At 41.4% G+C, this 16,513-nt stretch overlaps 1 protein-coding gene across 1 annotated transcript; it reads right to left on the reverse strand.

The window, feature by feature from the left end:
- Positions 1–10,064: 10,064 nt before the first annotated feature.
- Positions 10,065–11,933, reverse strand: LOC146920891 (uncharacterized). The gene has a single exon (XM_085711216.1). It carries the CDS (start codon positions 11,931–11,933, stop codon positions 10,065–10,067), a length of 1,869 nt encoding a protein of 622 aa, XP_085567342.1.
- Positions 11,934–16,513: the final 4,580 nt, after the last annotated feature.

Below are 16,513 nucleotides of genomic sequence, written 5' to 3' on the forward strand. Positions count from 1 at the left end.
CCGGTATGGTTTGGATGAACCAGACGGTTCAAAACGCTTATAAAATAGGAGTGACACCGGTTCACTTCATTTCTTTCTTCTCATTCTCTCTCTAAGTTTAAACTTAGAGAGAGAGACTCTCCCTTCTCTCTTCTTCTCCGTTCATCTTTCCTGTCAGTTTCTGGAATGAAACGGCCGGAGAAGATGAAGATTCATCGGAATCTTCATCAACTCTGCCGTGAATTCCAGATTCCGGCGAGTTTTGAACTCCGATCTACATGAACCTAAACCCTAAACTACTCTATTTTTCACACTGAACTCGAATATAGCCTCAGATCTTGCAAACAAACGGTGAAACAACGTAGATCTACAATCGAAACGTCGGTCTCAAAGTTTTCAAAGTTTTTTCGAAGAAAAAGGTTTCAAGTTCACCGATCTACTTCAATTCACCATTTAATTTCTCATACGAACCTTCGATGAAGTTTTGAAATAAAAACGAAGAGGTTTCGTGAGTTTTACCTGAGTTTAAACGGAGATTTGGACGGAGGATTCTTCGAAAAACTTCGTGATTGCTCTGGATTCTTCTGGTAAGTTGTTTGAAGCTACTGAAACCGAAAGTAAATCGGTGAATCTTCTTCTCTTTCTTCGCCGGTTCAAAACCTTGCTTTGCTCCTTCTTCTTCTCACCTCGAATCTTCTCTGTGATTGTATGAATTCGTCACTCACAGTGGCGAATTTGTGCTTGAATTGCAGAGAAACCGGTTCAATGATGATGATTCATGCTTGAATCTCTGAGAATTTGTCTAGAATTTGTTTGATTTTGCTTCGATTTCATGTTCTGGAAATTTAGGGTTTGGATTTGGGGATGAATGTTCTTGGAATTTTCTGGAAAATTGTTGTGCTTCGATCGTAACTGTCAAGAGAGAGAAACTCTGACTTTGTTTATGAGGTGGCGTATGACTATTGCTTCTGGTTCTGTGCAATCAGTGATGTGGCCTTTGTATAGGTGACATGTGTACTTGTAAGCCAGTGAGATGTTGACACCTGGATTGGACTGAAATGGCTCAGCCTTGGACTAATTCTGGACTTGGGACCTTCCTGCAATTTTTGAAAATACAAGGACCAAACTGCAAATTGAAAAAGGACTAAAAAAATGCAATTTTAACAACTTGGAGGACTAAAATGAAAATAACAGAAAATAGGGACTAAAATGAAAATAATAATAAAATTTGGTTTAAAATTGGTAAATTGAAACTAACGTAAATTGAAACAATTAAAAACAACAAAAAGGACTAAAATGAACCAATTACCAAATAAGGCACTTTAAAGTAACCTCTCTGTCAAAATTTTATGTGAAATGACCAAAATGCCCCTAGGGACTAAACTGACTCAAAATGACCCAAATGCAAATTTCGAAATGGTTTTTAACAGATGATTAAAGCAATAATTTATACAAACAAATTGAAAAGACTCAAGAGACATTTTACAGGGACTAAAATGAGTTTGAATGCAGGAAATGACTAAAATGCCCTTTTTCATGAATTTTTGCAAATAACATTGAAATAAAGTGCAGTTAATCAAAGATATTTCCAAATGACTTGGAATGCAAGAAAAACCTTTTGGATGGCTTGAAATGCAAGGAAACCACAGACAAAATCACAGTTAAACATTTTCAAGTAACAGTAGTAAATTTCAGATAAAGTAGAGTAAAACATCAGAGTAAAACAACAGTCAATTACAATCTCTCAAGAGTCAAAGACTCATCTCAGGGAAGACGAAAATCATTTTGAGCAAGTATTTTTAGGTCCAAAATTAGGGTATAACAACGACCTGGAGGTGATTTGGTACCACATGCATCTAGATGAGTCTAGAATCATTGCATAAACTGTTGGTGGATTGAATTGCATTGCAACATGTTTTATGATTGATTGCTAACTTTGATTTGTGGATTGAATTATTGAGGGTTAATTGTTGATTGACAAGGTGAATTTGAGATATGTGTATGATACACTTGTTGAGATGAACTTGGAATGATGGTAAAGAATAATATGCATGTGTTGTGGATACTTGTGAATATATGTATGGATTGTTATTCTTGAATATATTCTTTCATTTCCAATGTTCATGATAAATGTTTTTCGTGGATTATGATGATGTAATGCTAACCCTCAGTGGTTTACCACCTACCTTTCCGTATGGACGGGTAGATGGAGTGCAGGATGCTTAGTTGTTTGCTTGATGATGCCGATGAGTGGAGTTCCTCTTTTTATGCAAGTGTCTAGATTAGGGCTCTGATCTAGGATAGTTCTTGCATGTTAGTTTTATTTTTGGACTATGTATTTGGAGTTGAGATGTTATTTGTTATTTGAGAATTGGAGAATACAATTGTATTTTGTTGAGATCCAGAGATGTTTTATGAATTATATGTATGTTCCGCTGCTATGTTGTGTAACATGATCTTTATGCATGTATGTTTTGTGGATTGATTCGAAGACGTAGCATCTATTTGTAGAATATGTACGTATATTCGCGCGTTTTACCGCTTATTAGAAATAGGGTGTTACACCGACCACCATGTAAAAGTTGTTGGTAATCCCCAAAATCAATTTCAATGGGTGAACGTGTTGTTGTTAATCGTCAGAAATAATTTGGCATGATTCTCCATGGATATTTTTAAATTGGCATGACTCTCTTTGAATATTTTTAAATTAATTAATAATTTGGCATGATTCTCCATAGAGACTGAAATTGAATTAAAACACAAGCATGATTAAGGTGATTAAGGTGAAGAAACAGTAAGATGGAACCGTAACTCCAATCAGAAGGGGATTAAACAAAAAAATTGAGAGGAAAAAGTCAGTTGAGATAGAGAAGATCAGGTACATGAGTATCGTATTGTACTTGCAAAAAAGTATGGTAAGGGATTCTAAGATTCTAGGGTTTAGACTGATGATTCGATGCCTTGAGAGTGCTCTCAAGAGTGGTATTTATAGCCTGATATGGGCTTGGGCTTCAGTTGCTTGGCTTCCAAGCAACAGGGGTATTTGTGTACTTTGGGGTTTTTCAGGCGGTTTCTAGAGGCTTCTAGAAGTTCAGTAAGGCGGCGCCCTTAAGGGAACGCGCCAGAGCTCAGGAACCCCTCCGGAGGGCGCCAAGGTCTTTATGGAGGGCTCAGAGCCCTTCTGGAGGGTTTAGAGTTCCTCTGCCGGGCTTCCACGCCTTTAGGAATATTATGACGGTTCACAGCCCCCCAAGCACGAGTCTTAGGACAAGGCGAAGTGATGATGTCTCACGGGGGTCGTGTGTGTTGTTTAAAGGAGGCCGCCAAAGGTCGTTTCTGTATGTCTTTCGTCGTTTTGGGCGACCACATTAGGTCGCCGCTCGTGTAGTCACGAAACTCTTTATATTCCACTGTTCGTTCGATGGCCGCCACGTGTCTTGATCTTAACTGTGCTCGACACGCTTCTCGAGGCGACCCTTGCTTTCCCTTTAAAAACGCAGTTCTAGGTTTTCATTTCCCAATCTCCATTCTCAAACGTTCTTTGCTATCTTCGACCTTCACTGACTTCATCCTGGTTCCCGTTGCTTCACCGTTTTACAGCTTCTGAAGATCTACCCTTCCCTTTGTCACAGGTACTTATTGAATACTTATTCCTTTCATTTTTTCCTTTTTGCATTTTATGTTTCGAGTGAAAGCGATAGTAGAAGATGGTCTTAATTAGAGAGTGCGATGGTGAGGGAAAATTGATTCAACCCAGTGACTCAATTGAAAAAGATCTTTTGAGAAAGGAATGTTTGAGGCATGCCACGGGTCCCGACGGGATTATTAACTGGGATGTTTATTACAGTGGGCTTCACGGGGAAGAGTTGTTTAGCGACTTGTCGAGTGAGTCCGATACTAATTCAGACAGTGATAGTGATTGTGTATTTCTGTCTGCCACTTCAGGGACAACTAAGGAGGACGAGTGCTGGGAAATTCGTCCGTTTCAGGGAACTCCTCGTGAATTAGTGGGGAAGAAGTTACCTCCTAGGTCAATAGGAATGTCTTTGTTTGCGGAAGAAGTGTTGTTAGAGGATTCCCTTTACGTTGACGTCTCTGCTATGGATTCCTTTCGAAGTAAGTTCGATATTTCGGCCACCGGACGGGAGGAAGATGTAGTGTTGTTGTCTTGTGATCCCGACGAACGCGCGTGTGATCAGGAGATGGCGGGAGAAGGGGATGAATCTTACTTCGTCTATACCGCCGTTCTAGAGGAGTTTGGCGTGAAAATCCCTTTCACGCCTTTTGAGATGGACGTGCTAAATTTTTTGAATGTGGCGCCTACTCAGATTCGCCCCAATAGCTGGGCGTTCATTCGTGGGTTTGAAATTCAGTGCAAGTCTCTAGGTCTCGAGCCCTCCGTTGCCGTCTTTTTTCAGTTTTATGGCACCAAAGACGTTAATAAAGGGACTTGGATATCTATCTCTGCCCATTCTGGAAAAAGGCTCTTCCCTACTTATGCGTGTAACTTCAAGAAAGAATGGCGAGATACTTTCGTTAGAGTGCAGGGATCGCCTGGGTGTTCAACGTCCTCAGTTCTGGTGAATGGTGAGCCAAAGTTTCCTCTTCGATGGACCAGTACTCCTCTGGCGGTAAGGGGGTATGACTTGAATGAAATGTCGCCCTATGAGCATAAGCTAACTCAGTTCTTGGAGAAGGTTCCTCTAACCAATATTCATGATCTGTTAAATAGAGAGGGCGATGTTGTTCGCATGGCAGCTTACTTACGTGAGTGCCTTTTTAAAGTTCATGTATGTTCTGCTTGTTTATTCTCTTTGGTTTAATTAACCGACTCTTTTCTTCTCTTTTTTGATTTTGTATAGACGAAATGTTGCCCCTTACTGGCGCGGAGATGAAGAAGTATTTGGCCGAGCTGGAGAAGAGCAAAAATCCTGATGGATACGTATCCAGCAGTGCAGGCGGCGTTTCTTTGAGGAGGTTAAAGAGGAAAGACTCTGGAAAGGGCGACACCAACGTGATCGAGGTGGAGGACATGGAAGGTGTTGGCCAGGCTCAAGTCTCGGCGGATTCTCCAGCATCCAAGAAAACTAGGACCAGCAGAGGGACTAAGCCCAGCAGTAGTCGTCCTCCGTCTGGAAAGGAGGCTGGTGCTTCTTCTCTGAATGACGAGGTGGTGGACTCCTTTTGGCATTCTGAATTTGATATCCACCGGTATGCTGTCGTTTTTTTTTTTTTTAGCTTTCTCCATTCTGTATATTCGAGGCGGCTAGGACTGACCTATTGTGGTTTTATTATTTGTAGGTATATGAAAGAACAGGTGCCACTTGCGAAAGTGGACGTGGAAGCTGGGATGAAGGCCAAATGCAGTGATCTGGTGGCCGACTCCAATACTGCAGCTTTGAGGATTATGCTGATGAACCACTGCTTGGGGATGAAGTATGATCAGGTGGCGAAAAAGTGCAATGATGCTGTGGAAGATACATAGAAGTGGAAGCATAAGTGTACTGGATTGGATGGTCGCCTTAAGGATGCGCTGAAGGAGAAGGCGATTGCGGAGGCCGCCCTAGAGGAGATGAAACAGGCAAAGGAAGCTGCGGAGGGCGAACGGGACGAGGTCAAGTCTGCGTTGGAAAAGTCAGAGTTAGCAGTGGATGAGGGGAGGCGATCCTTAGCGGTGTATTTTGAGGATGGTTTCAGGCGAGCTAAGGAGCAAGTCCTTTTCTTTAACCCTGAGGCCAAAGTGGACGAGCTTGACCCCTTCAAGATCATTGTTGATGGCGAGCTGGTAGATGACGAGTAGTTTTTATTTATGTATTTTTTAGTAACTTTGGCGGCTTTCGGAAGCGCCCTTTAGACAATGTTTATTTGATCAAACTTCGTTCTATATGACTCTGGGCTCTTTCCAACTTATCTTTTGATAAAATTCGCTTGTTCGGAATCTCGTTTGCTTCTCTAACTGATAATGTCTTTGATGATAAATTTGTGTAATAGTGACTTTGTTAGTTTGATGATTACAAATTGTTCTTCAGTGCTTTTACAACGGGCGATATTAATTCTCGAGATTGACTCAGTTTAGTGCACAAGTTCTTTCGCATGTTTTTAACTGTGGGCGAGTTATCGACCCTCGCCAGAGCCCTGAAAGGGTTGGCGCTTTTAGGGGCTCGCAGGACCATGGGTCCAGATCCTTGGGATCAATTTTTTCTTCTGGCGAGTTATCGACCCTCGCCAGAGCCCTGAAAGGGTTGGCGCTTTTAGGGGCTCGCAGGTCCATGGGACCAGATCCTTGGGATCACTTTTTTCTTCTGGCGAGTTATCGACCCTCGCCAGAGCCCTGAAAGGGTTGGCGCTTTTAGGGGCTCGCAGGTCCATGGGACCAGATCCTTGGGATCAATTTTTTTTTCTAGCGAGTTATCGACCCTCGCCAGAGCCCTGAAAGGGTTGGCGCTTTTAGGGGCTCGCAGGTCCATGGGACCAGATCCTTGGGATCAATTTCCTTCCTCTCTCATGTATAATCATTCGATTTTCTGAGTTTGTGCTATCCGTTTTAAGATGACAAGGCGAAGCTAAACAGTCAATTTTAAAGTAAAGAACACCATATAAAAAAGGAGAGGGCGCCTCGTTAAAAACCCCTGCCCTTGCAGGGGAAAAGAGTGCTACCCTAACCTTAGTTTATTGATAAAGTAGTGAGACAATACTAGTAATGAAAACAAAAAACTAGGAAATTAACTATAATAGTGACGTAGATTAGCCACGTTCCAAGTGCGAGGCACAACTTCTCCATTCAGTTCTTCCAATTTATATGCCCCATGGGAGCATTTTTCACGGACTCTGTACGGACCTTCCCAGTTTGGGAAAAGCTTCCCTATCCTTGTTGGGGCGACTACTTGCTTCTGGTCCAGATCACCTTCTTTCATTTCCCTGGGCGCTACCTTGGAATTATAACGGCGAGCGGCTCTCTGTTTAGCCGCGAATTCCCTGATGTGGGCTTGCTCTCTAACTTCGTCAATGACATCCATGCTTACTGCTAAACCTACTTCGTTTGCTTTGTAAAGAAAATACTTCATGATTTCAAGTTTTTGTGTGTGGTAATAAATAAAAGAATTTTCCTGCATTCAAAAACTGTTAGATATATAAAAGATAGATACCTTCTTCCGAGAAATTATCCCGTCGCCAAGTGGGGGTATCTATTTCCACTGGGAGCATGGCGTCGGCACCGTAAACCATTGTATATGGTGTCTCCTTTGTGGAAGAGTGGGGGTAGTGTGATAGGACCATAACACCTGTACTTTCGTTTGACCAAAATGATGTTCATATGCGATGTAGTACTAATCATTGTAAAGTAGTTTTCTGGAGTAATGAAATTAATTTTAAAAACGTGTTCGTACCTCGTGAAGCTGTTCTGCCCAGAGACTTTTGGCGGCTTCCAGCTTTTTCTTAATCCCATTGAGGATGACTTTGTTGGCTGATTCTGCTTGTCCGTTGGCCTGCGGATGAATTACGGAGACAAATTGTGTATGAATCCCCAAGTGTTTGCAGAAGTCTACCACTGTTAAGCTTGCAAATTGCGTTCCGTTGTCCGACACTATGAATTTCGGAAGACCAAAACGGCAGATGATCCTCTTCCAATAAAATTTCTTGACTCTTTCCGCAGTGATTTTGGCGACCGCCTCCGCTTCGATCCATTTGGTGAAATAGTCAACACCTACTATGAGGAACTTCAGTTGTCCTGGGGCGAGGGGAAAAGGTCCAACGATGTCGACCGCCCATTTGTGGAAAGGCCAGGGGGAGAAGACCGAGGTCAGTTCATGAGCAGGAGCATGCTTTTTATCTGAAAACCTTTGACATTTGTCACATTTTCTCACGAAGTCTGAGCTATCTTGAAGCATGGTGGGCCAATAGTATCCCGCGCGGAGGAGCTTTGCCGCTAAAGCTCGTCCCCCGATGTGGCTTCCACATACTCCCTCGTGTACTTCTAAAAGGACCAATTGGGCTTCTTCCTTGCTTAGACAGCGCAATAGCGGGGTCGTTCGTCCTCATTTGTATAGCTTGCCAGAAACGATTATGAATTTTGAAGCTCGTTTACGTACAGTCTGTTCTTCCTCGCTGTTGGCGGCTGCGAACGATCCAGTCAGATATCTTAGTATTGGTTCCATCCAGTTCTCCACGCTTTCAGCGACGTGATTTACCTCTTTGATGTTGGTACTGGGTGCGGTAATTACTTCTTGAATAACTGTTCTGTTATTGCCTGGCCGTTTGGTACTGGCGAGCTTTGCTAATAAATCTGCCCTGGAGTTCTGTTCTCGTGGGACATAGATCGCTTCAAAGAAAGTAAATCTTTGGGCTAGATTTTGTACCTTTGCTAAATATCTGGCGAGCTGGTCATCCTTTGTCTGGTACTCGCCTGTGATCTGGCTTGTCACGAGCTGGGAGTCACTTTTTGCCCTTAAATTTTCAGCCCCCATCTCTTGTGCTAAAGTCATACCGGCGATCAGCGCTTCGTACTCCGCCTGATTGTTGCTCGCCTTGAACTCGAATCTAATAGATTGCTCTATGAGGATATCGTCTGGCCCTTCCAAGACTACGCCTGCACCGCTGCCTTTCAAATTAGAGGAATCGTCTACTGACAGAAGCCATACGAAGGGAGCCTGCTCCAGTATGGGTGAGGTGAGTTCTACGACGAAATCTGCCAGCACCTGGGATTTGATGCTTCCTCTTGGAACGAACTGAACGTCGTATTCTGAGAGTTCAACAGACCATGCTACCATTCGTCCTGCCAGATCGGGTTTGCCAAGGACTTGCCTGATGGGATAATCTGACTTTACAACGATCTTGTGGCTCTGAAAATATGGCCGCAGTTTTCTTGCCGTTGTCACTACTGCCAGAGCTAGTCGTTCTATCTTTTGGTATCTTAGTTCTGCGCCTTTAAATACCCTGCTAACGAAATAAATTGGTTTTTCACCTGCCGCCGAATCTTCGACTAAGACCGTGCTCATGGCGTTTTCGGAAATGGCCAGATACAAAAATAGGACGCCGTTTTTGCTTGGCCGTTGGAGAACGGGTGGGCTAGATAGAAATTTCTTTATCTGCTGAAAGGCGTCTTCGCATTCCGGCGTCCATTCGAACTTCTCCTTCTTCTTGATGGAGGCAAAGAAAGAAAAAGCTTTGTCGCCTGCACAGGATAGGAAACGAGATAGGGCCGCCAACCTTCCTGTCAACTGTTGCACCTCTTTGATGTTGGAAGGACTCCTCATATCTATGATCGCCCGACATTTATCGGGGTTTGCTTCGATTCCCCGCCTTGTTAAGAGGAAACCAAGGAACTTGCCCGCCTGTACTCCAAAAGAACACTTCGTCGGGTTCAGTCGAATTCTGTACTTTCGAACTTGACCCAAAATTTCTTCTAAATCGCCCGTATGACTATGCCCCTCTTTTGTTTTTGCCACCAAGTCATCGATATATACTTCCAAATTTCGACCTATCTGTTGAGAGAAGGCTGCGTCCATAGATCTTTGAAAGGTTGCGCCTGCATTCTTGAGGCCAAAGGACATGACTTCGTAGTGGTAATTTTTGGTGTTGGTCATAAAGGCCGTTTTCGGGGCGTCCAGGGGATCCATGCGTATCTGATTATAACCGGAGTAGGCATCCATAAAGCTTAAGGTCTTGTAACCCGAGGCGCTGTCAATCAAGTGATCAATATTGGGAAGTGGATAAGGATCTTTTGGACATGCCATGTTTAGGTCAGTATAATCCACGCACATTCTCCACTTCCCGTTTGCTTTCTTTACGAGGACTGTGTTGGCCAGCCACGTGGGATACTTTATTTCGCTGATGAATCGGGCGTCTACCAACCTTCTTACTTCTTCGTCGACGGCCTTCCTTCTTTCCTCGCCCATCTTTCTTTTCCGCTGTACAACTGGCTTGATGCCCGTCTTGACGGATAGGTGGTGGCAGGCTATGTCGGGATCCATTCCTGGAATTTCAGACGGGTGCCAAGCGAAGAGATCTAAATTCTTCCGTAGGAGATTGATCAGGGCGACCTCCTCTTCAGGGGACAGGGACGTGCCAATCTTTGTTGTCTGATGGGCCTATGGGCCGATGGAGATTTCTTTTAAATCTTCGGTGGGTTCGAGTCTTTCTTGTTGAAATTCTTCTCGGGGATCAAGGTCGATCATGTTGACTTCGTGTCTTCCTTTGCTACTGGACTTCTTGGTTTTTTGCAAACGCAGGCTGGCGTGATAGCACTCCCTGGCGAGTTTTTGATCGCCTCGAATGGTCCCAATCTTCCCATTATCTAGAGGGTATTTCATAACTAGGAATTTGGTGGATAAGAAGCCCCCTAAGAGATTGAAAGCGGGGCAACCAATTATAATGTTGTACGAGCTAGGCGAATTTACCACGAGGTACCTTACGCGGACGGTTTTGGAATGAACTCCGCTGCCAAAGGTTGTTTTGAGGGTGATGTAACCCCTTACGTGCACTTGCTCGCCCGTAAATCCCGCCAATGTTCCCCTGAAAGGCTGCAACTGCTCTGGATCTAAGCCCATTCGGTCAAAAGTGTCATAATAAAGTATGTCGGCAGAGCTCCCTGGATCTATTAGGACCCTCTTCACGTCCCACTTGAAAATTTGCAGAGTGATAACCATGGGATCGTCGTCATGTGGTATGATGCCTTGATAGTCCTTGGTCGAGAAAGAAACGTCTGGCTCATGCTCCGAGGTTTTGTCTTCATACTCCTGGCACAACATCACCTGTCGTACATATCTCTTTCGAGACGAACTGGACTCTCCTCCTCCAGAGAAGCCGCCAGAGATAGTATTTAGCGTGTGTCTTTTTTCTTCAGTAACTCCTTCCTTCCCCTCGTCAGTTTTTTGCCTGCTCTCGCCCCTTCTATCTTGGGCGTATCCTCTCAGCTTCCCATTCTGTATTAACTTTTCGATCTCTTGACGAAGGTGTATGCATGAATCAGTGTCATGGCCTCGTATATTGTGATATTTGCACCATTTTTCTTTGTCTCCTCCCATAGTGTGATACCGCGTGGGAGGTGGGTCGGGGATTAATTTTGTCTCGTAGACCTCCTTCATAATACGTTTTGGCTTTGTGTTTAGAGGAGTGAAATCTTCCAGGCATGGCCTCGAGTAACGGGAATCGTAAGGTCGCCTCTCTGGTCTTCTGTAAGGGACACGATCTCTGCCAGCTGTTGGCTGGTATGATCGCCGTTCTGCTCCGCTGGGTGCGCGTTCTTTGGCATCTCTTGCTTTCTTCTCGGCGTTACTCTCTTCGCCCTTGATGTAGCATTCTGCTCTGGCAATGATTTCTTCCATGGAATCAGCAGGTTTCTGGGCCAGGGATTCGTTAAATTGTCCTGCTCTCAAACCATTCTGGAAGGCGCCCACGAACACCTCTTGATTGGGATTGATCACCTTGATGGTTGTGTCGTTAAACCTCGCCAGATAGTCTCGGAGGGACTCGTTCTGTCCCTGGCGCACGTTAAAAAGGCTGGTCGCCGGGACTTTGCGATGGCGACTAGCGGAGAATTGCTGGACTAATTTCCTTGTCATGTCTTGGTAGCTGAGGACGGAGAACCGTGGGAGATTCATGTACCAACGTAAGGCGGCGTCAGAGAAGGTGCCCGCTAATAACTTGCACTTCAGAGAATCAGGAGCCCCGACTACGGCCATGCGGGTGTTGAAGGCCGTGATGTGCTCCATGGGGTCGCTCTTTCCGTCGAAGGTGGACAGATGGGGAGGTTTGAAGTTTTCTGGAACTGGTGCGTCCCAGATTTCAGCGGACAATGGTTGTGGTTCGGGGTCGTCCATCTCGCCATGATGTGATTCTTCTCTTTCTTCCAGTTGCTTTTGTTGCATGGTTTCCATTGAAGCCTGAAGGGCGTTGTTGTGATCTCTCAGTTGAGCGAGTTGGGATCGCATGGTTTCTAATTCTTCGGCTGTTGCCATGATGGAAAGCTTTTCTCTAAATCGTACGTGAGGTGCGATTTAGGTTGGTTAAAAAAGGGGTAGGGTTTCTAAATCGCAAAGGGGTTTTTACGATTCGAAGGTCTAGTTTTCTTTTAGGGTTCCCGAACCACGAATTGTGATTCAGAAACGTGGTCAAGGTTAGTTTTACCTTTTCCCACAGACGGCGCCAACTGTACTTGCAAAAAAGTACGGTAAGGGATTCTAAGATTCTAGGGTTTAGACTGATGATTCGATGCCTTGAGAGTGCTCTCAAGAGTGGTATTTATAGCCTGCTATGGGCTTGGGCTTCAGTTGCTTGGCTTCCAAGCAACAGGGGTATTTGTGTACTTTGGGGTTTTTCAGGCGGTTTCTAGAGGCTTCTAGAAGTTCAGTAAGGCGGCGCCCTTAAGGGAACGCGCCAGAGCTCAGGAACCCCTCCGGAGGGCGCCAAGGTCTTTATGGAGGGCTCAGAGCTCTTCTGGAGGGCTTAGAGTTCCTCTTCCGGGCTTCCACGCCTTTAGGAATATTATGACGGTTCACGTATTAATTGTTTTAATCTCAGTCCTTGATTTTAATCTGATGGTTGCAATTTATTCTCATCATTCTCACATGTAAATGTCATTCTCATGTGATATGGCCCCTATATATATATATATGTGTGTGTGTGTGTGTGTTATTTGGTGTAGAAATATATTTGTTATTTTGTGTGGAAATATATATGTTATTTAGTGTAGAAATATATTTATTAGTAGCCCCTATTGTATATATTTAGCGGGAGAATATATTTAGTGGAAGAATATATTTAGTGGTGAAATATAATTATTAGAATAAGTAGATTTGGGGGCTGAAATAGAAAGAAGGGAGTCATTGGGCCTAATTAGATTTAAGAAGAGAAGTTAGTATTATAAATAGAGGAGATATTAGGTTGAAAGACTAACATATGCAAAAAAACAAGGATTTGGAGAAAACAAGGTTTACAGAGAAGAGAACAAGAGGAGAGAAGAACCAAGAGAAGGGCTGCAAATCGATAATTCTAAGGTAAGGGTGAGACTATCATTCGGTAATATTAAGTCTGTAATTCTGAATTTGCAATTAACATGTTCTAGGATTAGTTTGTGAGAATTTGCGAATTAGGGTTCTGAGAGAAAATTGATGATTAGATGATTTAATGTTGTTACTGATGATATATATAATCATATATGCATTATGTGTTATTATGATGCTTATGTTGATGTGATGCTTAAGATGTTATTATTATCATTTGATACTATTATGTTGTGATGCTGATATGAAATGAATTTATGAGTGCTGCATATGTTGATGTTGATCTTTATTAAGATGAAAATGTTGGTAAAAGTCAAGACGTTATAAGATGTTCATGAAGTTTCTAAGACGTAAGATGTTGAGTCCATGCATACTCATTTAAAGACGAGGGTTCATGCCCTAGGAGCTTTTGCTCAATAGCGACGAGGGCTCATGCCCTAGGAATATATTTATGCTCATAAGCGACGAGGGCTCATGCCCTAGAATGGTACCACATGCATTTGCATTGTCAAGATGTTATAAGATGATAAGAGTTGCATAGTCGAGTCAAGATGGTTTAAGATGAAGAGTTGCATAGTCGAGTCAAGTCATTAAGTTATGATGTTTTGATGAAGTATCTAATTAAAGAATTACTGGGATGATGTTATGATTATTAATGATGATATATGATGGTGTTATGATTATTAATGATGATATGTGATGATGTTATGATTATTAATGATGATATGTGATGATGTTATGATTATTAATGATGATATGTGATGATGTTATTGATGATATGTGATGATGATTAAGACTGTCATATGATGAATAGTGATCCTAATCAATGAAGTTAAGGTGTTAGATATACATTGCTAAGATGAATTGATGATAACGATGTATTTGAATATAAGTGTTGAATTATATGAAGTTTATGTTGTTAAATGTAATTGATGAGTTATATGCTTAATATTGTTGCTTGTGAAATATCACCCCTTGTTGCTCTTCGTATGGGTAACTTGCAGGTAACCAAGATTAGTTGCGGTCGTGAGTGGAGTCCTCACAAGTGTATCTTAGGTGCTCTTATACGTAACGGGATGGGAATTTGTTATTGCTTTCTGTTCCTTACGTATTATTTAAGAAGTTTTCATGAATTATTATTGAACTAAGTTTCTTTGAGATTTTATGTTGAGGCCCTTGTGCCAAAGATTATTTAAGATGTTGAAATAATTTCCGCTGCGAAGTTTTAGATATTACATTGTTGGATTTTGAAGGATAAATTATTATTTATTCCATTTATGATTTTTAAGAAATGTAGCATTCCGTTTAAGTTGTTAAACTCTGATTTTTATTAAGAAATTTTTATGTTGGGAAAACGGGGTGTTACAGTTAGCATATTAAGAACTCAATGGGGGGACTTCACTGATGAAGAGACGGATATGAGTGATGTGCAAGAGCATAACCTTGAAGGAGATATTGAGGAGGGAAGTTTATTCACTCCTTTTATGTCAAGAAGGCAGAAGAATAATAATAAGAAGAAACATGCCAATAATCTAAATGATACAGGAGTTCAAAGCACAATTATTGAGCACATACAAACTCGTTCTAAAAAGGGTGTCATGAAAAGCAATCCCAAATATTTTTAAATGTTTGGATGGTTGATAATTCTATCTTAGCGGGATAGATTTGATTGTTTTGATATTTTGGTCTTTCTCTTTTTTAGTGCTAGATATGTTGATGAACCTGGCTGCATGTAATGATCCTAAATAGAGAAAACCATGTCATCAAATGAAGCAAGTAAATTGTCATAGCTGTAAAGACACGTGGGCCTATATTGGATGAAAGGTGTTAATCAAGGAGTGAACAAGGCTTATATAAGGGAAAGAAGACACTGAAAGAAGGCATTGAATATGTGATTGAATTTCTAATTCTCCCTCTCCTTCTCTGACAGTTCTTATTCCCTTTTCTCCTTTATCTTTCTTTAACTTTCATTTTCACTTACAGCATGTACTTAAGGAATTATTCCTTTGTGTTGCTTAGTTCTCTCTTATAGAATTATTGAGACCATTACACTGCATTCCTTGTTTAATTAGCAGTTTATTTTTCTTTTGATTACAAGCAAAGCTTAAGCTAGATGCTAGAAGTATCTTTGCATCTTAGGAGTAGTTTTGGCTTTCTTTCTCTTGTGTTTTCGCTCTTTGTATAGGGTTCTGGCCCTCTCCTGCCTTTTATTGTTTTCTTGAGCCTTTATCAAAATCTTCTTGTAGTGTAGGATCTACAAACTTAGCCATATGAGTATATTGGAGGTGGTATCTACAAACTATTTTTAGACCACTTGCAAATTTGTTATGTGCCTAACTTTGTTGGGAAAATTGTTCACAATTCATAACGGTAACGTAGAAAAAGATCACACTAAAACATCTTCAGTGAAGGTATCTGTTTGAGTTTCATAGAATGCTTAATCGTTCCTTTTTTTTTTTCTCATTGAAGAAACTATGATATGGTAGTGTGGGTAACAAAGAAAAGAAATGTTAGAAACATTCGCCTTTTAGCAATTTTTGTGTGATCCGTTTTCAAAATGTAAGATTCACGTAAGTTTCATTTCTTCCGATAAAAGAGTAAATGTTAGAAAGAGTGTTCATATCACTTTTCAACAAAGATATATTTTAAGTAGCTTAAATAAGCTATCGTATCATCAAATTAAAAGTTGTTTATTTTTTCAAATAAAAAGTTGCAAATAATAAAAAATCATTAAAAGTATTAGTTTCATTTTGTGAAAAAAAAAGTATTAGTTTCATAAAACTTGATTAGGTACTGTAGAAGCCACTTAACAATGATTATGAAACAAAAGTTTGAGTTTTTCACAAAACTTGCAAGTGCAGAGATGCTCGTAGACAACTCCCGCATGCACTAATGTTTTATTGGTGTTCTAGTTCTGCCTAAGACACAGTTACAGCCCAACATGCATTTATGACAAAAATATACGAACAACTTATTAGTTAGGTTTAGGGAAGAAAATAAATCGTGTCAATTTGAACTCGTTTGATTTAACTTTGAAACAAACATTTTTCAATTAATTTGAATTTAACTCATTTAAAGTTTATAGACAATTCAGTTTAAATTGTTGGTTTTGACTCATATCTTCGAATCACATAATATAAAAAAAAATAAAAATAAAAAATTGATCAAAAATGTCAAAAAATTGACGACCCGATACTACACTATAAATAGATAATAATGCGGTGTAGACTCAAACTAAGGTATTGTTTGGTACCACTGATTGGGGAAGGAAAGATACTCCCTGGGAAAGAAAGTTTTTTGAAAATCGTGCTTCCTCTGTTTGGTTCCAATAAGATGAGGAAGGAAAGATTGCTTTTTTGTGGGCCCCACAACAAAATACCTTCCGCCCAAAATTGAGAAGAAAGTAGAGAGAAGGGTCTTCATTTTAGGAAAAGACCTGGACACCCTTGCACATTGTTATTTATTTATAGCATAATTGTTACTGCATTGCATATATAATTTGCTATATGGCGTGTGCTTTTTATTTTTTAATATTT

The sequence above is a fragment of the Medicago sativa genome, chromosome 5, assembly GCF_051527215.1.
Source record: "Medicago sativa cultivar Bolivia chromosome 5, Bolivia_mono, whole genome shotgun sequence".
NCBI lineage: Eukaryota > Viridiplantae > Streptophyta > Magnoliopsida > Fabales > Fabaceae > Medicago > Medicago sativa.